At 58.0% G+C, this 26,193-nt stretch overlaps 5 protein-coding genes across 10 annotated transcripts; 1 reads left to right on the top strand and 4 right to left on the bottom strand.

Moving 5' to 3' along the window:
• Positions 1 to 889: 889 nt before the first annotated feature.
• PRDX5 (peroxiredoxin 5) lies at positions 890 to 4,087 on the bottom strand. The gene is made up of 6 exons (XM_019954842.2): positions 3,739 to 4,087; positions 2,360 to 2,494; positions 1,538 to 1,669; positions 1,427 to 1,465; positions 1,241 to 1,302; positions 890 to 1,130 (listed from the first exon to the last, which is right to left on the bottom strand). Exons 1-6 carry the CDS (start codon positions 3,922 to 3,924, stop codon positions 1,025 to 1,027), a joined length of 660 nt encoding a protein of 219 aa, XP_019810401.2. The 5' UTR covers positions 3,925 to 4,087; the 3' UTR covers positions 890 to 1,024.
• Positions 4,088 to 4,335: 248 nt separating this feature from the next.
• Positions 4,336 to 5,518, top strand: TRMT112 (tRNA methyltransferase activator subunit 11-2). The gene is made up of 4 exons (XM_019954843.2): positions 4,336 to 4,702; positions 4,792 to 4,893; positions 5,062 to 5,151; positions 5,239 to 5,518. Exons 1-4 carry the CDS (start codon positions 4,439 to 4,441, stop codon positions 5,344 to 5,346), a joined length of 564 nt encoding a protein of 187 aa, XP_019810402.1. The 5' UTR covers positions 4,336 to 4,438; the 3' UTR covers positions 5,347 to 5,518.
• Positions 5,464 to 13,648, bottom strand: ESRRA (estrogen related receptor alpha). Of its 2 annotated transcripts, none has more exons than XM_019954841.2 (7): positions 13,464 to 13,648; positions 11,612 to 11,948; positions 8,177 to 8,293; positions 7,887 to 8,015; positions 7,319 to 7,486; positions 6,951 to 7,220; positions 5,464 to 6,528 (listed from the first exon to the last, which is right to left on the bottom strand). In XM_019954841.2, exons 2-7 carry the CDS (start codon positions 11,934 to 11,936, stop codon positions 6,269 to 6,271), a joined length of 1,269 nt encoding a protein of 422 aa, XP_019810400.1. In that variant the 5' UTR covers positions 11,937 to 11,948; positions 13,464 to 13,648; the 3' UTR covers positions 5,464 to 6,268. The 2 variants fall into 2 exon arrangements, with proteins under 2 accessions (XP_019810400.1, XP_070639191.1); XM_070783090.1 differs by lacking the exon at positions 13,464 to 13,648 and adding an exon at positions 12,250 to 12,662.
• Positions 13,649 to 14,375: 727 nt separating this feature from the next.
• On the bottom strand, positions 14,376 to 17,586 carry CATSPERZ (catsper channel auxiliary subunit zeta). 4 transcript variants are annotated; one of them, XR_011564832.1, is made up of 5 exons: positions 17,290 to 17,586; positions 16,704 to 17,040; positions 15,581 to 15,704; positions 15,356 to 15,422; positions 14,376 to 14,612 (listed from the first exon to the last, which is right to left on the bottom strand). XR_011564832.1 is itself a non-coding variant. In XM_070782493.1 (5 exons), exons 1-5 carry the CDS (start codon positions 17,308 to 17,310, stop codon positions 14,503 to 14,505), a joined length of 615 nt encoding a protein of 204 aa, XP_070638594.1. In that variant the 5' UTR covers positions 17,311 to 17,586; the 3' UTR covers positions 14,376 to 14,502. The 4 variants fall into 4 exon arrangements, 2 of the variants coding, with proteins under 2 accessions (XP_070638594.1, XP_070638595.1); XM_070782493.1 differs by having other exon boundaries at positions 15,625 to 15,704; XR_011564833.1 differs by having other exon boundaries at positions 14,599 to 14,715.
• Positions 17,587 to 17,721: 135 nt separating this feature from the next.
• Positions 17,722 to 25,301, bottom strand: KCNK4 (potassium two pore domain channel subfamily K member 4). Of its 2 annotated transcripts, none has more exons than XM_070782491.1 (7): positions 25,235 to 25,301; positions 23,762 to 24,027; positions 20,454 to 20,577; positions 20,166 to 20,326; positions 19,786 to 19,972; positions 19,148 to 19,287; positions 17,722 to 18,452 (listed from the first exon to the last, which is right to left on the bottom strand). In XM_070782491.1, coding segments are annotated over exons 1-7 (1,293 nt in total). In that variant the 5' UTR covers positions 25,236 to 25,301; the 3' UTR covers positions 17,722 to 18,038. The 2 variants fall into 2 exon arrangements, with proteins under 2 accessions (XP_070638592.1, XP_070638593.1); XM_070782492.1 differs by lacking the exon at positions 25,235 to 25,301 and adding an exon at positions 24,237 to 25,074.
• Positions 25,302 to 26,193: the final 892 nt, after the last annotated feature.

Below are 26,193 nucleotides of genomic sequence, written 5' to 3'. Positions count from 1 at the left end.
CTCAAATCCAAACTCCTCTTACGTGGCTGGAGGAGCCAGGTCCACTTGTTTAACCTCTCTGTGGTATAACAGTTCTCAATGCCCAGGATCATGTGAGGATTTTTAGCATACCTCAAGCATCTGCCCCCTCCTTAGACTGTGAGCTCTTAAACACAGCTGGTGCCTAATAATCAGCCTGCTTCCAAGCACAGGGCTTCCCGAGGACAAGAGGCAGAGGCCCAAGGGCAAGGCCTACAGACAGAATGCTCCTAGGCCTCAAGCCCTGCCAGCCTCCCTGACTCCTGGCCCCTAACAACATACAACACACTGACCGCAGGGCCAGCCTTACCAGCGTCTCCTCTCTTCCACAGCTCACCTAGACTCTGCCACGGGGACCCTGCACCACCCATCACCTCCCACCCCTGGGGCTGAACCAGCACTAGCTCTGCCGATGGAGCCCTTTTTGCCCATCAGGTGGTCCCAAGGTGCCAGGGGTCCTTCTTGGGATGTGGGTGCTCCCAAAAGGGGTTCAGCAGAATTTGAGGGTATGCCCAGGTGATGGGGTGGGGGGGGGGGGGTGCCTTGGGCCAGTTTCTACCCTGAGGTCTGCAGTCAAAATGAGATTGGCCATCATGCAGGTATCAAATGCAAACGGTTACGGGCCCTAGCCAAACTCGGAAAGTCCAGAGCCTTCCGGAGGAGCTCCCTCGGCGGGACCACTGGCCCTTTCTCAGCTTGTAGATGGATGCTTCATGACACCTCCCTAAAGAGGCCTTCTCTGACTTGCCTAAGTTAAGTCAGAGTCCTTTATGAGTCCCCACTTCAGCCTCTGCCCACTACCCTCACAGCTGGACGGTCAGTGAGGCCTGGCCTTGGGCAAAGCAGCAATTCAAAACCAAGGAGACAGACATAAACCAGAAGTGTTTATTGCAGAAATTTGGCCAAGATTTCAGCTGAGTGATCACAGGCTAGGCTGGGGCCCTCTGCCCACGACTGGCCCGGTAAAACAGGAAAGGGCCGGAGGAGGATATCTGGGCTCCAAGCCTCAGAGCTGTGAGAGGATGTTGGGAGCCAGGCTGCAGGTGAGGCCTGTGCCATCTGGCTCCACGTTCAGGGATTTGACGATGCCATCCTCTATCACCATGGAGAACCTGCCAGAAAGAAGGGCCGGGCCACGTCAAACAGCCTGGGCCTGGAGGCTGACAATGGAGACAGGTGGGGTAGCAGGCGAACCCCCCAAGGGGGACCCTCCCACTTTTACCTCTTCAGTCGGTGATTCCCAAAGAGAAAGAGCAGTGAATCATCAAGTAACAAATCTGTCTCCTGAAAGGAGAAGCAGAGGAAAGGTCAGGAACGCCCAGAACAGGCCAGTCCCCTAGCCGCTCCCCACACTGGCCGTCTCCCTTCAAGTCCCTGCTTCCAGGATGGAGGCTGGGAGTGCACTCACCTTCCCAAAAGTCCCACTGGGGTCTGCCAGGAGCCGAACCTAAGGAGAAAGCAAAAGTCACAAAAAAATCTCCACCTTGGCCCCAGATCCCCTACAGGATCCACAGCTCACCTTGCCCTCTGCCTTGTGGGCGCGTGCCCACTCTTCAGTTACAAAGACATCATTAACGGTCAGACATGCCACCACCTGGATCCCCTTGGCCTTCAGAGCGTCAGCCTGCTCCACGAACCCTGGCAGGTGGGTCTGGGGAGGAGAACCAGAGTCAGCAAGTGGGTAACAGCCTCTGCTCCTCAGCCCACCCTTTGTCTCCAAGCCCTCTTCATTTCCCGACACCGACCCCTTTCATCAGACAATGAGAACTGGGTAAGCCACAGTTCCTTTTTGTTTCCCTGGTGGCTCAACAGTAAAGAATTCGCCTGCCAATGCAGGAAACGTGGGTTCGATCCTTGCATCAGGAAGATCCCCTGGAGAAGGAAATGGCAACCCGCTCCAGTATTCTTGTCTGGGAAATCTCCTGGACAGAGAAGCCTGGCGCGCTACAGTCCATGGGGTTGCAGAGAGTTGGCACGACTTAGCGACTAAACAGCAACAACTAAGAAGCTCGGATCCAAGTTCATGTGTTCCTCGCTCAAGACCGTGAACGTCCCACGAGCAGGACCGCCTCATCTACCCGAGTCCCAAGTCCCTTCCACAGCCCTGTCTAGTCACCCAGCAGGATCAATGAGAGGCGTTGCACCACCTTTTCTCCTACATCCCTACACGCACAGTCACAACTTATTTCTTAAAAACCTGATATGCTTCTTTAACTGTCATATCACCTACATCCCATTGGTACAAGCTGTCGCGGGACTAAGCGGGACTCTGCGGGACTCGTGAACAATACAAACACACACACAAGATCCCAACTGCTGAGCCCAGAAGCGCAGGCCTCACCTTGGAACAACCAGGGGTAAAGGCCCCAGGGAGGCCAAACAGCACTCCCTTCTTGCCTTTGAACAGCTCTGCCAGGTTCACCTTGTTGCCCGGCTCCTTTTCAAATACCTCCACCGACGGAATGGCATCTCCAACCTAGAAAGAAGGACTCCAAAGTAAGGGCAGGGGCAGGGCCGCAAGGGCGGGGCGGGGGTGCCCAGAGAGGGCTGAGGAGCCCTGCCTGGTCCCGTGGAGCCCGGGTTGACACCCGGCAGGGAAGTCCACCGCTGTCGGAGCTTCCAGAGGTCCCTTTCCTGCGACCACCTGGTTACCCCACATCCTCCAAGTTTCAGGGTGGCCCTATTCCTCTTAAGGGCCAGTCGGTGACCACAGAAAAAAGGGAACGGCCTCTCTGGGTGTCACAAGAGGTTGAGTACACAAAGTGAGTTACAGGAAAGAGATGAGACAGAGGGGCAGGAGGGGGCCCTGACAACAGGGAGGGAGAGGACACAGGGCACGGCTGATCAAGACGAGAAAAAAATGGGAGGGCAGCAGAAGGTGGGATGGCTGGGGGGCAGGGTGCAGGTCCCTACATCCAGCAGATATGAGTACAGAAGGACTAGGGGGCGGGGGGCAGGGGGCAGGTCCCTACATCCAGCAGATATGAGTACAGAAGGACTCCCTTCAAGGGGGAGGGATCAGTGTTCCTGGGAGTGTGTGCGGGCTTCACGGGCCAGAAAAAGTAGACAAAGGGAGCAAAGTCAGGGGTGAGGGTAGAGCCTGGAGAAACCCAGCAGTGGGCTGTAGGATGAAGTAGAAGGAGGGGATCTCAGAAGACTGTGAGGCAAGGGGGAGCCCCAAGGAGCTGGGGATGGTTCCAGAAGATAAGAGGGCTGAAAAACTCAGCAGAAGGGTGCGGTGGGAGAGACAAAACAGGGTTCTAAGAGACATCACCTGTTTCAAAGGATGGAGTGAGAGTAATACCCAATAACGTGACAAAAGCAGCGGAAGGGCATGGAGAAGAACACGCATAGGGGTTAAAAAGGGTAAAGGAGATGGTTCCATAGGTGGGGGAAGCCATGGCACGCCACCTGAAAACGGTGGAGACTCATCACAGGTGTCCCAGAGTGGGTGTGGCAGGGAGACGAGGGGAAGGCCCAAAAGCCTTGAGAACTGTTAGAGGAGATGGGGCACGAGACCCCTAAAACTGGCGACATCGTTGCAGCCACCGGGGTCTTGTTGAAGGAAACAAGGGGAACGGACGGCGGGAGGAGCCTCTATGGCAGCGGGAAGGTAATAAAGACGGTGACTCTCCCCCAGACAAGCGGGACGAAGAGGCGTGCAGAAATGAGTGGAGTCGGGTAGGCAAAGAAGTCAGGCCTGGCTGGGCCCGCGGTCACCTTAATCGGGGCCATGGCTACAGCAGCGCTTCTGAAACCTCGGACCCCGCCAAACGTCCACTCGAGGATTCCTTCCAGGCACCCTCGGGTTCCCGCCGCTGTCGTTGACGCACCCTCAACGATGGTCGCCCGGGACACCACCGAGCCCGGTCTGCAGCCCAGGACGCGTAACCACCCCAGACGCATGCCGAGTCATCAAGTCAGAACAGCCCCGCCCACGCCTCGAGGCTGAGGTATAAGGCTGGGCGGAACCGGAGCGCTACGACGCAATCCTGCGGAAGACGGCAAAAAGTGGAACAGGGGGCCGTAGGTTACCTGGCCACCCGCGAGGCGCCGCCACCGCGCAGGCGTGGACGGCGCACGAATGGGCAGGGCTTCCGACCAGCTCCGTATTAGGGGTGGATCTCCGGCGCGCGTGCGAGCGGGCGGAGCTTATTTGCATACAAGTCCGAGTTGCCGCTGTTTCGATTGTGTAATTTACGGATTGGGACAGTATTTCCATTTCTTAACCGCAAGCAAGTGTCAGGAGACGGTGGTGTCAGGCGCCTGTGTAGGAGTAAAGCGTATTTATTTTGCATTCCACGAAGGCCTTTGCATTATAGCAGTTTTAAGTATGATTTACATTGTACATGATTTGTAGCAACCTGAGGTTTAGCTCAGCCAAAACCACTGGATCTGCGCCGTAGCAATCTCCTGCCAGATGCTTCCAGGAGCAGCGCGTGATACCAACCGACCTCGGCTCCAGCGAGCACCGGAAGTCCAGAAGTTTCGCCGTTTCCGTTCCTCCCAGGTGTCCAATAGGATCGAGCGGGACAGCCCCGGAAATGATGTAGAGAGAGACCACTCTCCTTCCGGTTCTGGCTTTGCGGGAGCGGGCAGTGTAGACATGAGGCTGCTCACCCACAACTTGCTGAGCTCCCACGTGCGGGGGGTGGGGCCCCGAGGCTTCCCCCTGCGTCTCCAGGTACCGGCCGTCTCGGGCACCTCTCCCGGGGGCGGGGGTAGGAGAACGGGGATCCGGTCCTTGCATAACTAAATCTCTGCGCCCCTCAGGCCACGGAGGTCCGTATCAACCCTGTGGAGTTCAACCCCGACTTCATAGTGCGTATGATACCCAAAGTGGAGTGGGCGGCGCTTCTGGAGGCTGCGGACCACGTGAGGACCCTCCTCCCCACCTCCCCAGCCCAGTGCACACCATGGGTGGCGGGGGGGCTGGTTGGGGCGGGGGGCGGGGGGCGGGGATAGTCTTAACTGCAGTCCTTTACACCAGGCCTCAGGGCGAGCGTCTGGGGAGCCGAGATGATTTAAGCCTCTTGCCCACAGCTGCATCTCATCCAGGTGCCTAAAGAGCCGATTCAGGGGTATGAGCATAACGAGGAATTTCTGAGAAAGATGCACCACGTGCTGCTGGAGGTGAGAACCGGCCCATCGCTTGCCTCCTGGCTGTACACCCACACTTGACAACTGCCAGTGCTCAGCTCTGGTCCCCTCTTCCCGCAGGTGGAGGTCTTGGAGGGCACCCTGCAATGCCCAGAGTCGGGACGTGTGTTCCCCATCAGCCGTGGCATCCCCAATATGCTGCTGAGTGATGAGGAAACGGAGACTTAAACTGTGCCAGGCGCCGGTTTTTCACTCTGGTTGTGTGAAGCTTTGTTTACGTTATCTTGTTTGTTAGTCCTATCCTATGTATCCCTAACCCCTGACCCAGTGACACACCACACAGTGTTTTTGAGCTCGATAGTATATATTTTTTTTTCTCATTAAAGGTTCAAAACCAAAAGCGGTTTCTCTTTGCAGCAAATATACATTAAAATAGAGTCTCTGTACAGCCAAGGGCTCTGGGCCCTGGCTTGCCCCATGTCCCTGCGCCTCCCTGGCCAAACCCAAAAATAAATATAGTGTTATTGCTCTGCAGGGCATAGAGGCAGTGCTCTCCCTGCCCCCCTGAGGAGACTGGGTGGGAGCTGATGGGGGGCCCTGGCCACCCCAGGGGTCCAGGGGCTGGAGCCTGCTTGGAGTTATTGCTTCAAGGTGGGGGGGGGCAGTAATGCCCAATGCAAATGATGAGAAAGGAGCAAAGGGAGCAGGAGCCTTTGCTCTCCAAATCCCTCTCTGTTCTGGAGAGGAAGTCGGATTAAGCAGCAGCAAAAGCATCACCCACTGGGAGACTGTGGCCTCCACTCCCTTCCCTCCCTGAGATCAGGCTTCTGCCCACCACCCCCCCCCCCCAACACACATATGTCCCCTGCAGCCCCCTATGGCTTCCGCAAGGCCCCCTACACCCTGGGGGCACATTATGGCTTGCGAGGGGCAGCACTGTGCCCAGAGCCTGGGCGCACATGTTCCCAGCTTCTAACACCCCCAAGGAGGGGGGAGGGGAGGGTGTAGGGCCTGCTCCCAGGGGCTGATGGTGTTGCCCTGGCCCTGCCAGCAGGCTGTGGCACTGCCCAGACCCCAGCTCTGCCCTCTTGGGGCCGACCCCATGCTGGGCGGGTCCTGCCAGCACCCCCACCCATGCCCACCCCTTGCCTCAGTCCATCATGGCCTCGAGCATTTCCAAAAACAGCTTGTGCATGGGCACCTTGCCCTCCAGCTTCACCCCATAGAAATGGGCCAGCACTTTGCCCGCTGTCTGGCGAAGGAGCGGTAGTGTGAGCAGCAGCCTGCCTGCCCGCCTCCGCTCAGCGCCCCCTCCGGGGCCTGCCCGGCCAGCTTCGTACTCCAGCAGGGCTTCGTGTAGAGCTTCTCGCAGCTGCTCCACTGCTTCAGCATCTTCAATGTGCACAGAGTCTGCAGGGCAAGATGACAGAACTGTTGACGTGGGCCATCTCCAGAAGGGACAGAGCCACATCGACCTGGGCACTGCCAGGTGGGGGCCCAAGGAGGAGCCACACCAAGATTTGCTGAAGCACTACTCGCTGCTCCTGCTCATGAGCCAGGGCCCACTCTTTCCTCAGCTATGGCCACCTCCGGTCCCCTTCCCCTTCCCTCCCACTAAGTGGTTCACCTGTCTACAAAACCACGGGCACTAGAGCTCAGAATTCAGCATGCATTTCCTGGACCTGTCCTCGCCTGGCTTAGTGACTTTCAGCAAGTCACTGTTCTTGCCTAAGCCTGTTTTCCCTGTCTGCAAAGTGGGAGTGTGCCACCATCACAGGTAAAAAACCAAAGCGCCTGATGGAGAAACCCATCAGTACAAGCCCCAGACTCACCTGAATTGGCGAGGGCCAGGGCCTTCAGCAGAACGTACTCCTCGCGCTCCAGCCGCAGGGCCTGCAGTCGCCGCACCAGCTGCAGCAGGGCAGCCCCCAGTTCCCCCAGGCCAGCGGCTCGTGCCCCCTCTTCATCCAGGACCAGGTCCTCGGCGAAGGCCAGCTCATCCTGCAGTGGCAGGGAGCGCTGGGCCACACCCAACACCAGGACCTCCATCCACACACTCTGCAGTACTGACATCTGGTCAGACAGTGACAGCGACGAGAAGCCTGGAGGGCAGGGGGACCAGAGCTGGCTAAGCAACTGCACCAGAGCCGGGCAGGGCCCAGCCTACCCAGGGAAGCCCCACATTGCCTGGGCCCTCTACCTGGGATGCTCTTGGCCCAGCTGATGGTGACCACGATCTCTCGGTCAAAGAGGTCACAGAGGGTGGCCACAGCTGGGAGGTGTCCATCAGGGCCCGCTGGGTCGGGCATGGCATACAGCTTCTCAGGTTCAACCACCAGCAGGTGGGACACGAGTGCGTTCACCGGGGCTGTAGTGACAGTTGGAAGAGGCACGAATTCATCCCTCTGCCAGCCCTTCAGGGTCAAACATCTTCCCAGAGTCAGTCCCCCTGTGGCCTTCCTCAATAGCCACTGGCCAGCCTGGCTCGGACACCTCTCTCCGGGAAACGCCGCACTATCTCCTAGGGAAAGCGTCTGTCTGTGGACAGGTTCTGAGCATTAGAAAACCTTCCCTGTTCCCAGCTGTACTGCTCGAGGTCTGACACAGAAAAGGGTATTTTTGTAAATACTTCTCAAGGGAAATGAGTGAACGAACAGATGAAGACGTGGGTCCCAGCGCCCAAGATAACTACAATCCCGTATGAATGACATCAGACAGACATTGCCCACCCTGACCCCAGAGCCCCAAGGACCCCACCGCGTTCTCACCTGTCTTCCGAGGGCCTCCAGCTACTGCCAGAGGTCCAGCAGGGAAGGGGCCTGGGAAGGGCAGTGGGTCCACCTCTGGCCGCCGCTTGTACTTCTGTCGCCCACCACGGACGCGGTCCAGACGTACCCCTTGAGAATTGCAGGACAGCGCTGTGTCCACGGGGCTGGGGCTGGCCTGCTCTCCAGAGCCCACCTGCCCAGCCCAGTCAGCCAGGACTTCCCAGGCCTCACCCGGCCCGACCCCATGCACCCAGCTCCCCAGCCTCACCCAGGCCCCCACCAGCGCTCACCCTCCTTGAGCATGCCCACCCGCAGGCACTTGGTGAAGCGACAGGCCTGGCAGGCCTTGCGTCTCCGCTTGGTGATCTCACACTCGTTGGAGGCCGGACAGCTGTACTCGATGCTCCCTGCCAAGGAAGAGGCAGGGCTCCAGTGGCAGCCTCCTGGGGCCCAGAGGGGGCCTAGCCAGTGGGGAGAGCCCTGCCATTCCAGGCAAGCACAGGTCTGGGGAGAGCGGGAGTGCTATGAATGGGGCAGGGAAGCCGGGGCACTGAGAGGAAAGGCGGCTGGGCTGGGAATCCCAGCCTGGGCAAGGGAGGGGCTGGGACCAAGGGAGAGTCAGGTGGCATCCGGCCCCAGCCTCTGGTCAAGTCACACCTCTGATCTGTTCTCATCAAGGGCCGCAGTGGTCTCCACACTGCTACATCCAGTGGTCAGTTCTCGTCCTTCTATTACTAACATCTAACACTGCTGATCCCTCCTAGAAACAAACACTTTTCTTCTTTTGCTTCTAGGACACCACACTCTGGGTTTTCCTCCTACGTCACTGCTATTTTGGGGCTTCTGTGCATCTGCCCACACTCCTTCCACTGAAGACCCCCTGGGGGCCCTCCAACCTGTCTCCTCTGACTCATTCCCATGGTGATCTCACCCAGGCTTTCAAATCTGTACCTCTAGCCTAGACCTGTCTGAACTCTAGACACATCCCACTGCCTCCTCGGCATTCTGCATGTCTAGAAGGCACTACAGACTTATCTTGTCCTAGACGGAGCCCCCGACCTACCCCTCCAAAACCTGCAATCTCATTTGTCCAGCTGCTCAAGCAGAAACCTAAGAGACATTTATAATTCCTCTCCCACCCCAAATCTAAGCCACTGACAGGTCCTGGTGGGCTTTACCTCCTAATCCGTTCAGAAGCCCACCCCTTCCTCCCCTGGCAACTGTTTCTACCCTTGACCAGAGTCACTCTCACCTCCCTTCCTGCTGCTTTGCCTCCTTCAGTTACTATCAACACAGAGGCATCCTCTTAAACCTAAGACAGGGAATTCCCTGGTGGTCCAGTGGTTAGGACTCCACACTTTCACTGCTGAGGGACTGGGCTCCATCCCTGGTCAAGGAACTAAAGCCAAACAAACCCTCTAAGACAGATCATGTCCCTTCCCTACTTAAAACCCTCCAGGTGTGGGGGAGGGAGGCTCAAGAAGGAGGAGATATATGTATGGTTATGGCAGATTCCCATTGTTGTACAGCAGAAACCAACACAACACTGTAAAGCAATTATCTTCCAATTAAAAATAAATTTAAAAAGCCCTCCAGGTAAATCCCATGGGCTATGAGACCTGCATCCCAGCTCCTCGCCACCTTTCTGACCTCATCCCCTTTGCCCTCTGCCCGGCTCTGTTGGCCAATTCAGTGTTCCTCAAACAGGCCCTGCCTCAGGGTGCATGGCTCCCTTACCTCCTTCGGATCTCTCCTTCCTGGGGAGGCCTTCCCAGCCACTGGGTAAGAATGCCAAGAGTCCCTCCACAGACACCTCTGGTCACTTGTCCCTGCTGTATATTTCCTGCCCTTGCTTTATGGTTTCTCGTAAGCTCTTAGCACCGTTTAAAATATGCAACATCTGTATATATTTATCTTCTTTGTTCTGTCTACCCATTTTAGTGCCAGTTCCATGAGGGCCAGGACTGTGCCCAGTGCTAGGAACAGGGTCTGGCTGAATGAATGCACGGTGGCCCTCCCAGCTCCTGGGCTACCAAAGGACTGAATGGCTCAAACTGCCAACATACCCGAAGTGAATTTCTCCTCACAATCTGCTCTCTCCTCCACCCTACCTGGGCTTCTTCAGCTTAAGACGCCTCCTCAGGGAGGCCCTCCAGCATCTCAGGCCCAGCCATGTTCCCTGGTTCATCCTGCTCCTGACCCCCCAGCACTTACCACAGCTGTTAATAACAACTGTGTTCAGTTCACTGTTTTCTCTCCTCCTCTGCTGGGATGTAAACTGAGGACAGGAGCGATCCTTAGTCCCAGCTGTGTCCCCACACCTGGAACAGTGGCCAGGGCAGCAGAGCACAAGTTCATGAAGAGTGAGGATCCTGGAGGCTGCCACTTACCAAGTGGGTGACCTTGGGCAAGCCCCACAGCTACGCCCTCAACCCTCAAGTTTTCCCATCTGTAACACTGGGATGATTAAAAACTACTTCCTACAAAGGTGGGTTGTGAGAACAAAATGGGATAATCGAGGTAAGACATTTAGCAGGCTCCAGCACCTAGATACTATACAATGATCACTGTGTATGGCTAATGCGCGACAAATACTTGTCAATAGAGAACCAAGTGTTCCAGGGTGGGTACGAGACATCTGAACCCAGACCTGTTGGCTCAGGTCTGCAGGGCCAGAAGGGAACGGAGCTTTGAGGCCAGCGGGTCTCAGCCAAGTCAAAACTTGCTAGAATGTCACAACCGGCCATGAGGCATCTGCCCGGAGTTATTTGTAATAAGCAGAGGCAACAGTCTGGCCTTTACGAGCTTAGCTCTGGACCTCAATCGACCCAAGTTCAAATCTTGTTGCTGCCATTTTCTACCCGTGGGACCTGAACCAAGTTTTGAAAACCTCTCTGGGCCTCAGTTATAATCGTGCTAGTACCTTAGAGACTGCTGTGGGGGGTAACAGAGCTTAAATGTAACAGGGCACGGTGCCTGACAGTCAAGAAACACTCTGAAAAAGCCTATGTATTATAGCCCCAAAGTAACCAATGGTTTATATAAAAATATAAGTAACAGGTACATCCCAAATAATGCTTCTTACATCACCATCTTGCTCACTCATATTTTGATATGCCGAGTGGGAAAATTCACTGAGTACTATTGGCAGGGATGCCTAATAATCGTGTTTTTTTTTTTTCCCTGACCACACCATGTGGGTTCTGGGATCTTAGTTCCCTGACCAGGGTTTGAACCTGGGCTCTTGGCAGTAAGAGCAAGAAGTCCTAACCACTGGACTGCCAGGGAATTCCCTAAGTTTTTTTAAAGGTAGATGCTGAAATATGATGTAGCCCCCTCTCAGTTAACCATAAAAACCTGCCTTGTGCTGGGGCTGCTTCAGGAAATCAACACAAAAAAGGGCATGTTCTTTGCTGGGGAGAGGATAGCAGCGGCCAGAAGACTCAAGCTTAGAAGCAGGCAGGGGCTGCTGTGGAAGGTGCTGGGCCTGGGTACCAGAAAACTAGGAGGCATCCTGAGTCCCGCTCTCACATCCCACATACGATCCATCAACACGTCCTGGCGGCTTTATTTAACTCTTAAGGGAAAGGGCATTCCTGGGACATAGGAGGACCTGGGAACTCCAGGCTGCCAACCCCAAGTGGTACCACGGCACTCAGCAGTGCAGCAGTTAGGCAGCCCCAAGCCCAGAGGGCAAAGGGCACAGGAATGGGGTGGGGGCTCACCCTGGATGGTCCTCTTGAAGAAGGCTTTGCAGGCCTCACAGGATGCCACACCATAGTGGTAGCCGGAGGCCACATCCCCACAGACCAGGCAGAGGCGTTTGGGCAGGGAGCTGAGCACCAGCTTCCCACCACCCTGCTCGCCAGGCCCAGCCCCATCCCCATCCTCCTCTTCCTTGTGGCCTGGGAGGCAGCGGGTGGGGGCTGGGCCAGGAGCCAGAGCCACGGGGGGCTCAGTCTCAGTCTCCGAGGAACCCTTTGGGCTGTCAGGGCTGGCTGGCTCTGCCTTGATGTAGAGAGGCTCAATGCCCACCACCTGGCTGGACATGGCGCTGGTCACCTGCGGGAAGAGACCCGTCAGGTCACAGGGAGGAGCTGGGATGGGGGATGGAGACACCCTGTCACCCTGGTTGCCCAACCCCAGGCCTAGGCAGGCTTCCAGGCCTAACCAGAGGGTGGAGGGGGGACAGAGTCCAAGGAAGGCTGCCCATGAAGAGGGCCCCCCCCCCAGCTGTTGCCATAGGAACAGAGTCTCCAGAGCCTCTAGGGCCAGTAACTGACAGCAGGTCTCCCACCTGGGAACCTACAGGAGGTTTGGAAAACCCCTACCCCACCCAGGCCAGGCAATAGGGAAACCTTACCCCCAAGCACCCTTCAACCCTATCTGGAATCCTCAGCCAAGAGTGGGATATCTCTCAGTTTTCTCCAGATGCTGGCGATCTCAGCAGTCTCCCCCACACCTGGGGATCCTCCACTCAAGAGCCAAAACAGAGACATACACACCAAAGGGCAGTCCATGTGCTCACACAGGTGTGCGTATACCCTCACCCTACCACTCACTTGGGTCTTCAGATGTCCTCACCTGCACACACACCCTCATGTGCTCACACACGGTCACACTCTACTGAGCAGGTTCACACTCACACGGCCTTCTCAAACCCCAGCTCTTACTCATGCTCCCATTTGCCTTCACACACTCCTAAAGTGCATACTACATAACAAAGTCACACTCTAGGCTCATAATCACACTCTCGCTCACAAATACACTTACACTCTCACCATGATCCCCGCCCCCCCCACGCCCCCCCCCCCCCACAGGCATAGACCCTTATGGAAAGACATTCGGAACCTCTCACACCTGACACATCTTCCCCTCTGGCCCCAGGCACACCCGCTGGCGCGGCTCCACCTCCTTGCACACTCTTCCGCACATTCGCTCTTACACTCCTGCTGCCGCAGAATCCTACACCACGGGGCACCCAGCCCGCCCCCCCAACCTGCGCACACCTACGGGAAGTTGCCTAAAGTTACTGCGTCTCCCCTCCCCCTCCGCCCGCGGGGGCCCTCTATCAGGTTATCAGGAAGTAATGGGGGAGCGCCAAGGAGGAGGAAGCTCTCCCCAGCCAGTGCGATGACCTTTGACCCAGAGAGAAGGGTGGCCCGAGGCCCCTTCGAGCGCCCCCACGTGGTCTTCAAAGCCCCTTCCCCGACCGGGAACCCTTCCCATCTTCCACCCTGGCCCGCCCCCGGGACTCCGGCATGCTCCAGGTGCCGGACTGAACCCTGCCCTGGGATTGGATCCGAAGCCCAAGCCCGACCCTGGCCAGAACCCGCAGCCCGAGTCAGAACTGGCCCCGGGTCTCGGGCCGGTGCCTTAAGCCCTGGACGCCAGATCCCGCCCGCACCCTGACCCCGTCTGGCTTTCGACCGGGTGCCGACCGTGACCTGGGCCGGACCCAGAGTCGGACCCCGCCTGGAACCCGCCCCCCGCCCGCCTCCCAGCCGCGCTCGCACATGGCCCCCGCGCCCCGCCCGCCCGCCCACCCCCCAGCGGCGCTCCCCTCCGCCCCCGGACCTGGGGCTCCGGCAGGGCGGGCGGGCAGGCATGGGGGCCGAGCGGCCCGGAGCGCCGGGTGAGCCGGGGGCCGCGCGCGGCCCCTCCTCCGCCGCCTCCTCGGGCCGCGCCGCCCCGCCGCGCCGCGTCCCCTCACTCGGCGGCGCCGCCGGCGGCTTGTAGGACACAAAAGGACATCGCGGCCGCTTCCTACTCCGCTTCCTCCAGCTGACAGCGGGGGCGGGGCTGGCCGTGCGCATGCAAAGCAGGGGGCGTGGCCCAGCGCCCTATGCTAATCAGGCAAGTGGGGCGGGCAGCGCCTGCGCGCCGGGACGTGCCGGGGCGGGGCCAGCGAAGCCGGCGGGCTGGCCTTCGTGCAAGTCCGGGCTGCGCCGCCGCCGAGCTCCGGCGGCGCACTTGCTTGCGTAGGAGGTGGCCGAGGGGGCGTGTCCAGAGGAGACGGGGAGAGGCTCCGGGGAGAGGGTGGGGCCAGGAGCCTTCTTACGTAAAGGGAGAGGCGGGGCGCGCTGTTCGCGAGAGGTCGTTGAAGGGGGAGACTTCATACATATGTAAATAGGGGGCGGGGCGAGCGCCGAGACTGGTGTATCTGCATATGCATGAAAGGCGGGGTCTAGAGCGCCTAAGTTAGAAGGGAGGTGCTGCCCCTTTCCTTTTTCCCCCCTTCCCCCAAGATAACACAAACGGGCACTGGCACCGCACACCCCATATTCCCGCAAAGCTGCTGAACCCGGAGTGGGAGAAGCTGACCTAAGACTTGAAATAAGTCCTGGATTTCGAGTCCTGGGAAAGCAGAGCCCGTAGGGCCCGAACGGAGAACGCTCAAGGTCACTGCGGTGACCGAGTGAAGGTCATAGGGAAAGGCGGGGCCACGTGCGTCCGCCTCTAGCGGGCAGCCACGCATTGACTCACGGACCATGTACAGATTCTTTTATTTCTCTAAGGGCTCAAATTCCACGTGGGCAGGGTCGGGCTTGGATCTGGGTACTGGACAGGGACCAGGGCTGGAGTCGGGCACTCGCTGGAGCCCGAGGCGGTCCTCTCAGACCGCCAAGACTTGCAGCCTCCTGTTCCGGCGCCTTTTGAGCCCCTCGATGTATCGCTGCAGCTGTTTGGTCAGGGAATGGTCCCGGCCGATCTCTGATTGGTAACCTGGAGGGTAGAGCTGTATTCAGGGCAGTGAGCAGGGGCATGGCCTCCCCATCAGCCAGTCTATGTTAGTTCGGGAAACTCTGGATCTTCAGGGTACTGGAACCTGGTGGTTTTGTTTCAAATGGTCAAGTCAGAGACCTGTGCTCCAAACAGATGGGAGATTCAGAGTGGGATGGGGTGCTGAGGTGGAGGATGGATGAGGAAGGCAAATTTAGAGAAGATGTTGCTGGCCTGAATTAGGGCACTGAGAGCAGGAAGCTTTGGGAACACCTCTTGGACCACCCCCTCTAAGCCATTAGCTCTTAGCCCTCCCCACCCAACCCTGACTTTCATAAAGTAAGCAGGGCAACCAAAGGAAATTTACTCCAATAATCCACTGTCCAAAGGCTCTAGGAAGGGGCCAAGGCCACACAAAGGCTGTAATTCCCAATAGGCAAGTGGAGAAATGGCCTTAGAAAAGCCACAGCAGGTTAAGAGGGGCTGCACTGAGGCTACAGCCCAGTCCTGTGACAGTCACTCCGTACTCTGTCCTTTGGGTCTCCCTGTGCCCAGTCTCCTAACTTTTTACTTTTCCTAAAGCTTCTGGAATATTTGTGGGTGGTAAGGGAATCTGACAAGGCAAACACATCCTGAAACCCCACTCCTATAGGACCAAGGCCTGCAAAATCCCCCAGGGTCTCTTGTGGAAGTTGGGGGCAAGGGTGGGGGGTGGCGTGCAGGGAGTAGGGGGTGGGGAGGCTCACTCCGGAGGGCTTCGGTGAGTATTTCCAGAGCTTCATTCTCCATCAGTTCAGTCAGGGGCAGGGGCAGCTGGAGAGGCAGCAAGAGACTCAGATGAACAAAGGACCCCAGCTCTACCCACAGCTGAAATGCCCCAACTTTGCCCTCCAGTTCCAAGACCCCCAATTGACCTGCCTGCCCCTCCACCCTACAAAGCACCCCCACCCTCCCACCCCCAACTTGCTCACCCTCCACCCCCCACTATACTCCCAGTCTCCTTGGTGCCTCCAACCCTGCTCTGCTGTTCCACCCAGTAGGCTCGATGGGGTGTGTGCCTCGAGATATTGAGCGATGACACTGAGGAAGGCTTTTCTGGGAGAAGAGAAAAGAGGGATTTGTCATTTGTAGACTGCTCGGGCTTCCCTGGAGCAGAGAAGATGTAGGGGTAGGTTGAGGGTTAGGGGGCTCCAGAGACCAGCTCCAGATACTACTTGAGTGGGAAACAGTATGGGACAGTGGTTTACAAACCTGGGCTTTGTTGTCCCACCCTCCGAGATGACAGTTCGGACTACCCCGCTTTGTGAGACTTAAGGCCAGTGACTGACTTTCTGACCCTCAATTTCTTCATCTGTACAATGGGATAATAAGACTGGCCCCCTTATAGAGGTTGTGAAATTTAAAGGCGATCATGCAAGGGAAGCTGAGTGCTTGGCACAACAGCAAGTGCTCAATAAATAGCATATTGTTGTCTGCTCCAATTCCCTGACGAAGGCCTGGAGAGCAGAGGTGGCAGGGAGAAGGGCATGCCCCAAACAGCCTGGTAAATAGTATTTACTACTGGAAGTAAAGGAAATGGCAAATTCCTGGAGAAGGAAATGGCAATCTACTCCAGTACTATTGCCTGGAAAATCCCATGGACAGAGGAGCCTGGTAGGCTACAATCCATGGGGTGGCAGAGTCCGACACGGTTGAGCGACTTCACTTTCACTTTCACTGGAAGTAAACAGTATAACAACTGTAACCAGTGACAATGAATAAAAGGTAGGCACTCCCTCAAATAGCTCAAATCCACAGAAAAGGCATTAACTCCCTCCTTTCAACTATTCGGTGATTCCATGGAAAACACTCCACGCCTTTGCGTATTTTCCTGCCCGTCTCTATGGCCCCAGGACCTTGTGCGACGCCTGCCCGGTAGGGGGCGTTCCTAGAATGTCTGGTTGCTTTAAAGCGAGAAAGGTTAGCGTGGGGCGCCCCTTCCAGGGAATCCTAGAAACTTAGGTCCTACTGTTTTCCCCCATTTTACGGCAATAGAAATTGAGGCTCTGGCCAGCCCCCCAGCTCGGGCGCCCACAGCCCGGTGAGGCCACACACCGTTGTCGGTCTTGGAATCGTCCTCCTCTAAACGGCTTCCCTGGGAGCTATCGCCGCCAAGCTCCAGCTCCTCTGGCTCTTCTGGCTTGAAGCTGTCCTTGTCCTCTCCGCCGTCGGATGCTTCCCAGCCACCCTCTGCGTCGTGGCCAGCCTTCTGGTCGTAGGACCAGAGAGTCTTACCGCTTACGCTAACGTCCTCCAGTTCCGAGTCCTCGCGGACCGTGGGCAGCTGCACATTCAGCTTCGGCTGAGACAGAGTAGCCGTGGTCCACATGTTCCGGATGTCCTGCAGGCTCGACCTGCCCGAGCCATGGTGGCTCGAAGACTTGGCCGACGCCTGTGGGCCACACACAACGAGGGAAGCCGAGGGTCGTGGGGAATCGGGAGGGGAGGGAGAGCAGGCTGGGACCAGGGATCCTGAACCCAACCAGGGCTGACACTCCCCTGCTGGGGGCGGGGGGAGATGGGGGGCGTGGGGGGTGATTGTTGGGAGCTGCCCTGAGCCAGGGCTGAATGAGAGGACAGTCAGGGGCCCAGGGTGAGCCTGCGAGCTGGCAGGGTGAGGAGGACCAGGAAGAGTTCTTACTTTTAAAGGCTTTCCCTCCATGCTTCTGCCCCAACGGACCCAGTTGCCACAGGCCTCCGGGCGAGGAGGGTGGGGGAGGGGTTTCACGCTCCTTGAACGGGGAGGGGCAGGGTCCCGTCGGAACGGCCCATGGGAGTCTCGCGCGCGGAGAGTTCAAGCTACAAGCCTCCACACTAGATGCCCTTCTGTCTCCCCATCCCTGGCCGCATAGCCGCACGGGGCATGGACTCCCCGCGCATCCTGGCTGATTCTCACTCCAGACCCTACCGGCAACTTCAGGCAGAAACACCGGTCCAAGTACCCCTGAGAGTGCGGTCCCTTGACCGACGGGAGGGGCATGGGTTCGGCCTGGGGACCCTGGCGGGAGGAGAAGGAGGGAGCGGGGCCTGACTTGCCCGGGAGGTGGCCGACGACGCAAGCACTCGCACACCCTTCTCGCGTTCCCGCAGCTCCACGCCCGCAGCCGTGCAGACTGTTTCCGTTTATTGATGCGGGCTTTGAGGCACAGTCGTGAGGTGTTGTGAGGGACAGGCCCGGCCGGGACAGCGAGACAGAAAGCCGTGGGAGTCTGGAAATGGATGAAGTGACAGGGCCAGGAGCAGGGGGTGGCAGACAAGCAGCCCATGGCCTCCTCCCCAGGTTTCGGTCCGGTCGGTCGAGAGAGGGCTCTTTGGTCAGACAAGCAGAGCATGCCGGGGTGAGAGGGCCAGAACGAAGCCCTTTGAGAGGCCGGGGCCGGTGTCCTCCCTCTACGCGGGCACGCCTTTGTCCCGGGGGCGCCCCGGGCCGCGGGGCCGCGACGGTTTCCTGGGGGGATTGAGGGGGCGGCGGCGACCCCGTGGCGCGCGGGGCAGCGCGCAGCCGCGCTCGCTCTGCGTGTCCGAGGACTCGTCGATAAAGGCCAGATTCTCGCTGGGGTAGTCCAGCGCGGAGGCCGTGGGCGGCGTGGGCGGCGTGGGCGGGGAGGGCGGGGAGGACGGCTCGGTCTTCTCCGGGGCCGCAGGGGATAGGGGCCTGCTGGCAGGCTGCGCCGTGCAAGGCGGTGGAGGCAGGGGTGGCCGCTCCTTCTCCAACGGCGGTGGTGCCGTGGGCCCAACTCGCTGGGTCACCCGCGCGGTCACGGTGCCCGTCCAGCTGGCGGCCTGCGCCGTGAGGCCACCCATCTGCGCGGGGAGGAAAGGCAGTCCTCGACCAGGGATCCTCGACCGTCTCTCCGCAACCCCGGGAGCCTGCGCCGTCACCCGTCAGGCATGGCCCCTCTTTTCCGCCTGGTCCTCCTGCCTCATGAGTGGGAAAAGCCCGGAGGAGGGAGGGCAAAGCTCATCACCAGCCACATCCTCTCCTTTCCTCCGCCTGCACTGAAATGCTCCCTTCTCCAGAAGAAAAGACCCGAGGTTTTGTATCAGCTCTCCCTTGTCCCCAGAGACCTTTGTGCCTCCACCTACTCCACGGCCAGTAGAGGGGGTTACAAAATACAACAATAAATAAAACTACAACGACAAAACGCAGCAACAAATAAAATTTTAGTATAAGTATGTCCCATGCAATATTTGAGACATACTTGTACTCAGATAACATTTGCAATTTATCCGATATTCACATCCAACTAGGATTCCTTCATCTTTATTGGCTAAATCTGGTAACCTTTAACCATGAGAGTAGAGACTGGAGTCAACTGCAAACCTGTCCGAGCCTATCCCTTTGATCTCAACCGGTGCACACCGTGGCTCCCTCAATCCCTGTCTTGGGGAGCCCACACTCTGGAAGGGAAGGCGGGGTGGTCCACCGGCTGCTGGGGAACAGCGCGTCAGCACCACAGCGCAGGCGCAGGCGCGGCGTCGAAGCAAGGGGCGCCTACCTCTGCGCGAGTGCGGCGGGACACGACTCGCAGCCAGTTCCCGATGGTGGTGAGCACTGAAGCGAAGTAGGCCAGGCCGAGCAGGATCCAGAACCACACCAGCGGCTGGTAGGCTGCAAAGTTCTGGTTGGGACTGGCCCCTGAGACACCGCCGGGGAGGGCAGAAAGAAGTTGATTGTGAGACACGCCTTGAGCCCATGAGTCTCGGGTTCACTGTCCTTCCCAACTCCTGGAGAGGATCCGCCCTCCCCAGGGCCAAGGGTCTGAGCTAGAGTGCGTGAATAGACGCAAGGAGACAGACTGGGAGTGACTTGAAGGTGTGCAAGAGAAGAGTAAGTGGAGGTGCTTATGCGCAAGAATGTGAGCATGTGTGAGGGGTGCATGTGTACAAGAATGTGGCATGTGTGAAGGGGTCACTTAATATACGTGTGAGCATGCATGGGCGTGCAGGCATGCAAGACCGTAAGTAGGCAGGAGGTGTCGCAGCCCCGCCAAAACGTGAGGGTGCATTCAGTGAGCGGATGTAGGGCGTGGAGCAAGCGCGTGTGAGCTCACAAGCGCCCTGTGGAATTTCGAGAGAGAAGCCAGATGGCAGAGCCCGTGGGAAGGGAAGAGCAACCCAAGAAAGGTGGCCTCACCGGCCACATAGTCCCCGAAGCCCACCGTGGTGAGTGTCACCACCACGAAGTAGATGGCCTCCAGCTTGCTCCAGCCCTCCATGTAGCAGAACACGAACGTGGGCGTAAGGACAAAGAGCAGGCAGCCGATCAGCAGGAAGAGCACCGCGGATAGAATTCGCACCAGCCCCGGTGGCACGTGCCACTTCTGCAGGGAGGGGCCGAGGAGTCACCAAAACCTCCAGGCTCACACCCCACACCCCCTCTTCTCAGAACCACCAGTGTTAGAGGTTCGCGGGATTCAGGCGCCCCGCCCCGCTCACATGCCCCGGGCTGGGACGGACGTAGGTAAGGGTATCCCGAACCCAACGCCAGGGCGCACAGGGCTTGGAGCAGCTCACCAGGAAGATGGCTTCGATGTGACCGATGCCACGGCGCAGGGAAGAGCCTAGCCGGTCCCCGACCCCGGCCAGCAGTATCCCAAACAGCGGGATCCCCACCAGCGCATAAAAGATGCAGAAGAGGCGCCCAGCGTCTGTGCGCAGGGCTGCGTTGCCATAGCCTGGGCAGAGGGGCCGTGCAGCAGGTCTAGGGGCTATCTGGCACCCCCCTAGCTCCCCCTGCACCTTCCCCCATGAGAAAGCCCAGCCACCCCTTGCCCCCTCTCCATGCCCAATCCCTTCCCCCACCGATGGTTGTGATGATGGTGCCTGAGAAAAAGAAGGCACTGCCCAGGTCCCAGGCTGAATGGTTGCTGTTACTGGTTGAGTTGGTGTCAGGGTTCGCGCCCCCTCCCAGGGCATCAGCCACATCCTGCAGGACAAGGCGCAGAAGGAGGAACCTCAGTCCTTGCCTCCTATCCTGGCCAACCCCTGGCCCTCCAGTCTCTGAGTGCTTCCCTCCTTACCCCTCCCAGCTCTCCCCTGCCCTCTGGTCTTCTTGAAGGCAGTCCCTTAGGGCAGACATTGCAGATTGGGCAGCCCAATTTTGTTGTTTGACCAACACATTGTTGTAGAAACGTTTGAGTTATCAGCCCCTTAATTTCACATAACAGATTTCCAGTTTTACAGTGGTCAGGAGCACAGACTCTGGGACCAGCCTGCCTGGGTTCACATCTTGGTGCTAAGTGAAGCTGAACTGCACTTCCATTTCTGCATCTGTCAGTTGGGGATGGTGATAATAGTACCTTCCTCAAAGAGTTATTGTGAAGAGTTAAAGCATTCACAACAAAGCAAGCATTGTGTAGTTGTTAAATGATTACCCATGTAGACAGCATGCTCAATGAGTTCAGCTTTCCAGGGACCCCACCACCTCTACTTCCCCATAGGAAGCTGACTTTGAGTCAGTCTCTTGCCTTCAAAAATCTGATTAAAGTTAGGGACCCTCCCTCCAGGAAGGTTCACATACCAACAAATTTTGCATCCAGTTTGGGGAGGGTCATGGACAGACAAACCCTTCCCCACCCTGCTGAAGTCCAAACCAAACCCTGTGCTACACAGTAGATGCTCACTAAAGGTGAAAGTGAAAATCACTCAGTCTTGTCCGACTCTTTGTGACCCCATGGACTATACAGTCCATGGAATTCTCCAGGCCAGAATACTGGAGTGGATAGCCTTTTCCTTCTCCAGGGGATCTTCACAACCCAGGGATCGAACCCAGGTCTCCTGTATTGCAGGCAGATTCTTTACCAGATGAGCCACAAGGGAAGCCCAGATGCTTATTAAATATGATTACATTCATGAAATGGCCATGTGTCTGCCCATCTTGCCAGCCAGTTGGCCTCCCTCCCAAGACAGAGTCTGTGTTTTGAGAGTGCCTGCCCTAAGTGATGGAGGTCAGAGCACAGTGAGGAGAGAGCACAGGGGGCCCTTCCCCAAGCAGCACTGAGCCAGGACACACAGGCGGCAGTGTGAAGGAGGTCATAAACCACCTTCTTTCTCTCTGACTGCAGTCCTCATTAGCAAGACACATTCCAAATTAATCTTCCTAAAGTGACAGCCCCAAATCTTCCATCCCTCTCTGCTATCTGCAGAATAGAGTCTGAGTTCCCCAGCCCAGCCTGTAAGCCCCTTCTCCATGTGGTCCCAACCTCCCTTTCCCGAGTCTTCTCTCCTGGGACTTCCATTTTGGAGCCCAAGTTACAGTGACCTTATCCCCAGATTTTGAGACGATTCCATTTCCTGTAATAATCTCTTCATGAAGCCAAGAAGTGAAGTGTATGATTAAAAGTTATTTCATTTTATTTTGCAACACTTTTCCAATAAATTCACAACTTGGGAAAAAATCCTTTGTCATTCTGGGTGTTCTAATTTTTGCTTCAAATGACTAGGCATCTGCTAAATCCAAGAACTGCAAAACACTCTGAGCTTTCCAGTTTCCACGCCTTTTTCCATGCTGTTCCTCTGCCTGAGAGTCTCTTGCAACCCAATCACACATCTCTAAATTCTACCCATCTCATCTGCTTCATCAGTTACTGGCTCTTCCCAAAGACCCTGGGGCATTTCCCTCCTTGCCATCACCCTCACCCTGCACCTAGGCCAGGGCTCAGCATACAGCTGGCAGTTAACAAAGAAGGAAGTAAGGAAAACTCCCCTTCTACTAAATCCTACAGTGAACTTTCCCTGGAATCGGTGCCTTCGCCTAGATGTGACATCCTCTAGGCTACAGCCTGCATATGTCCACCCCAATATCAATTTCCCTGCTCACCCTATCCTGGACAGCATGGCACCTAGCACACAGTAGGTGCACAATTGCTGCATGACTGGCTAATTATAGAAGAGAAATAAAGCAGCTGTTGTCCGCCTTGCATGTTTCTGCCCTTCCTTTTCTTCTTTTTTCATATCCAGGAGAAAAGCTATTCCTTTGTGAAGATAAAATAGGTCAGGTTCCCTCTCTCCTCCTGCCCTGTGGTGTGGTCAGACACTCTCCTACCCAGAGTGTCAGAGAGCCTTTCTGGGCATTCTCTGGGTCAGAGACAATGTCCAGTTGCCTGTGTCCTGGCCCCACCCCACCCTCAACTCTGCTCCAGGTCCTGCCACCTTGGGAATCAGCTGGAACACTGAGTCCCCATGCTGATGCCTCCTCCTTCCATAAGAACAGGCAGGAAAGGAAAGGTGGGGGGAGGTTAGCTTTTCAATAACATAATACACATTAATGTAATCAAGTTAAATGTTAGGTGTTTTTATTTATTTTTTTTAGTATGACAGTGGCTCAGAAATCAGAGCGAGAGCAGAGGTGCTTGCCTGACAGTAGCATGAAAGGCTGCGGCCCACCCTTCCTTTAGTCACTGAACCAAAGCCCACCCCATCCCTGATTTGCACTCCCTCTAGCTTTCACTTCACAAGCATGTGTCGTGGCAGGAAGGTGTGCTCAAGCTGGCATCCATGATGGCATGGATTGGCTTAGGGGAACCTGGAACCCTCCGAAATCAAGGGTACGTATTTATATGTGCACTTTTTTGGAGGTAGGGGGTGGGGAAGTGTTCACAGTGTTCTTGGGTTTCTCTGAGGCATCTGTGACTCTAAAGAAGCACAGGAACTAGTGTAGAGATGCCAGATTTAGCAAATAAAAATACTGCATGGGACAAATTTGTGTTTTAAAAGTATTCATCCTTGAGCTGAAATTTACATTTAACTGGGTATTCCAGCCTTCATCTGGTAACCCTAAACCTGTGAGTTAGACCTGGGAAGACGTAACATATCTCATATGCTACAGCTGTTTATTCATTTCTTCCTTCACGGGTTCCTTCACGCAATCACTATCACACGCCAGGCAACCCAATGCTGGGCACAGCAAGGAAAACAAATGCAGCCCATGGCCGCCATATTGAAAACACAAGAGACCTGGATCCTGGCCTCTGCCCCGCACCCCTCCAGCTGCACCCTGCCTTCAGGGGTGTGGGTCAGGAAGCAGCACTCCAGAACAGGGCCCCAGCCGCATGCAGCTAGTATCAGGGGGTCACGGGTGACTGCTGCAGGTCTCTCCCCCACCCACGCACCTTGATGAAGAGCCCCAGGTCCTGGTCGCTCACACATGGATGGGCCCTCAGGAACTTCTCTCGCACCTCCCCCAGCTCCCTTTGGGCCTGCTGCTCATGGGGCTGCTCCAAGGCCTGGAACACCAGGGCACCGGACACCAGGTAGAGCAGGACCAGAGCCAGCAGTGCCAGTAGTGTGGTGCTGCGCATGGCGCGCCCAGGGGCCCGGCCAACTCCACTGCCCGCCTGGGGAGGCTGGGCAGGGGGTTCCTGGGGAGCTGCAGTCACTGCGGGCAGAACCAGGGATGCCGGGGTCAATCATCTGGCCTGACACCCCTACACCCTCCTTCTCCAACCCTACACACGCAAAGGTCCTGGGAGCCCCCGGCCCTACTACCTGCAGAGGGTCTCTCCTCACACCCCTCTGATCAACCCGCTCCTGGTACCAGGACACACCCAGTGCCCACCCCACCCCCACCTCAGTCCTCCCCCTTACCTCCACTGCCCGGCCCTCAGCCCCAGTCCGGGACTCCAGGGTGTGAGAAGAGGGCACAGGGAAAGGAAAGGACGGAGAGTGGAAGGTGGAAACAGAGACAGCCTGCCCAGGGAGAGGCGGGGCCAGAGAGGAGATGCTGGGGGCCTGGAGAGGGACCCCGCCTTCCAGCTGGGGGCTGAGGGGGAGCAGAGGACCACGCCGGGCAGGGACGTGGATGGCGGTCCGGCTTGTCCGCCGAGGTTGCAGCAGCATCTTCGCGGCTTCTCCCTCCCCTCCTGCCTCTCCTTGCCCGGCTTCTAGAGGCGATAGGCCGGGCTGGGAGCCCCCAGGGTCCCCAGCGCCCCGCTGGGCTTTCGAGGAACCCAGGGGCGGGTCCCAGTCGCTGCGCAGAGGCGAGGCTGGGTGGAGGGGAAGGGAGGGTACCGGGTTCCGGGAAGGAGCGGGATGGGAGCGACCAGGGCCGGACCAGCGCGGCATCCCCCAGGACAGCTGCCGGCTCCCCCGGGACAGAGCGCGGCGACGCCCACGCGCACACACGCGGGCACAAAGACCAGCGCGCCCACGCTCCGCCCTGCGGCTCCAGGCGGCCTCGCTGCCCGGGTTGCATGCACACCGTCCACCTGCACACACCCCGGACTCCGGGGCACACCGGACCTTCAGGGCCGTGCGCGCCGGGCCAAGGCCCCCAGAGGCCCACACACATGTGTGCACAGACTCACTTCCACGCACACCCAGATCGCGGGGCCACCGCGCAGCGCCCGCCGCCCAGACACCGCACACCCGCCACTCGCTCCCACCACCTCCCCGCGTCTTCACGCCGACGCCTCGGAGCGTGACGGGCGGCGGGCGGGACGCACGGCCGCAGGACTCCCGGAGGTGGGCCCCCTCCCAGCCGGTCTCCCCCTGCGCGACCCAGCCCGGGAGCCCGGCCTGCGGCCCCCGCCGTCCCGCACGCCCTCCCCGCGCCCGCGCGCCCGCCCGCTCCGCCCCGCACTCACTGTTGGCCCCGCTGCGGCTGCGGCTGCGGCCCGGGCTCCCGTGCGGCCTCGCCGGTGCCGGCGGGGCCGCGGAGGCGGCGGCAGGGGCGGAGCGGGCGGGCGCTGGTGCTGAGACCCCCCTCCTGCCGCCAGAAGCCCCCCTCCTCCCGTGTTTAACCCCTCCAGCACCGCTCTTCCCTCGGTGCCTCGCCCTCGCCTCCGGCTCGGCTCTCCGCAGCCCCTTACCTGAGGTTGCCCAGCCCCCCAAACCCAGCCCGTCCCGGGAGGTGAGTGGCACAGGAGCCCGAGAGGGGTCGCCGCTGGGTCAGGCGTGGAATCTCAGACTGGGGCCCTGGTACTGCCCTGTGGGCTAGCCAGTGTGGCCAGCGGCACGGCCCCAACTTGGACATCAGCCGGCTCAGTTCTCCGGGCCGGCGCCACGCTAATTTCCCAGCATCTTCCAGGCCCACTACCAGATCAGAAGGGCCCTCAACTCCCCTCCCCAAGGGACAGTCCGGCCCTTGGGGTCTGCACTCCTGAGGGAGAGACCCCAGGGGACAAAGGGGTGGGGGATCCACGGAGGAAACCTGGAATTGGCCGAGGTAGGGTTAGGACCAAGCTCTGAGAAATCAAGCTGGGCACCGCCTGCCTCTACTCCTGTATACCCATCCCTCACTCCTTAGTTCCATGTCCATCCCAGCCTGGAAGGGGTAGCGGCACTCCCTCTCCCACTGTCTGAACAGCAGGGCTCTGAACTTATCTCCCCTCTTCTCTTGCTTGCTTCTTAGCAACTCTCATCTTGCCAAAGACCCTTCCCTCCTCTGGGGTCCTCAGCCTTCACTTGGGTGGTTTTAACTATGGGCTCTAGGGCTGACCACCCCATAACAGTAGGGGGCCTAGACTGGTGACCAGACTCTCCAGGCCTCCCAGTCCCCACTTACAGAAAAGGGATGACTAATTATCACCTCAGGATGCTGTGC

The sequence above is a fragment of the Bos indicus genome, chromosome 29, assembly GCF_029378745.1.
Source record: "Bos indicus isolate NIAB-ARS_2022 breed Sahiwal x Tharparkar chromosome 29, NIAB-ARS_B.indTharparkar_mat_pri_1.0, whole genome shotgun sequence".
Lineage (NCBI taxonomy): Eukaryota > Metazoa > Chordata > Mammalia > Artiodactyla > Bovidae > Bos > Bos indicus.
This window is presented reverse-complemented; position numbering and strand designations above follow the sequence as displayed.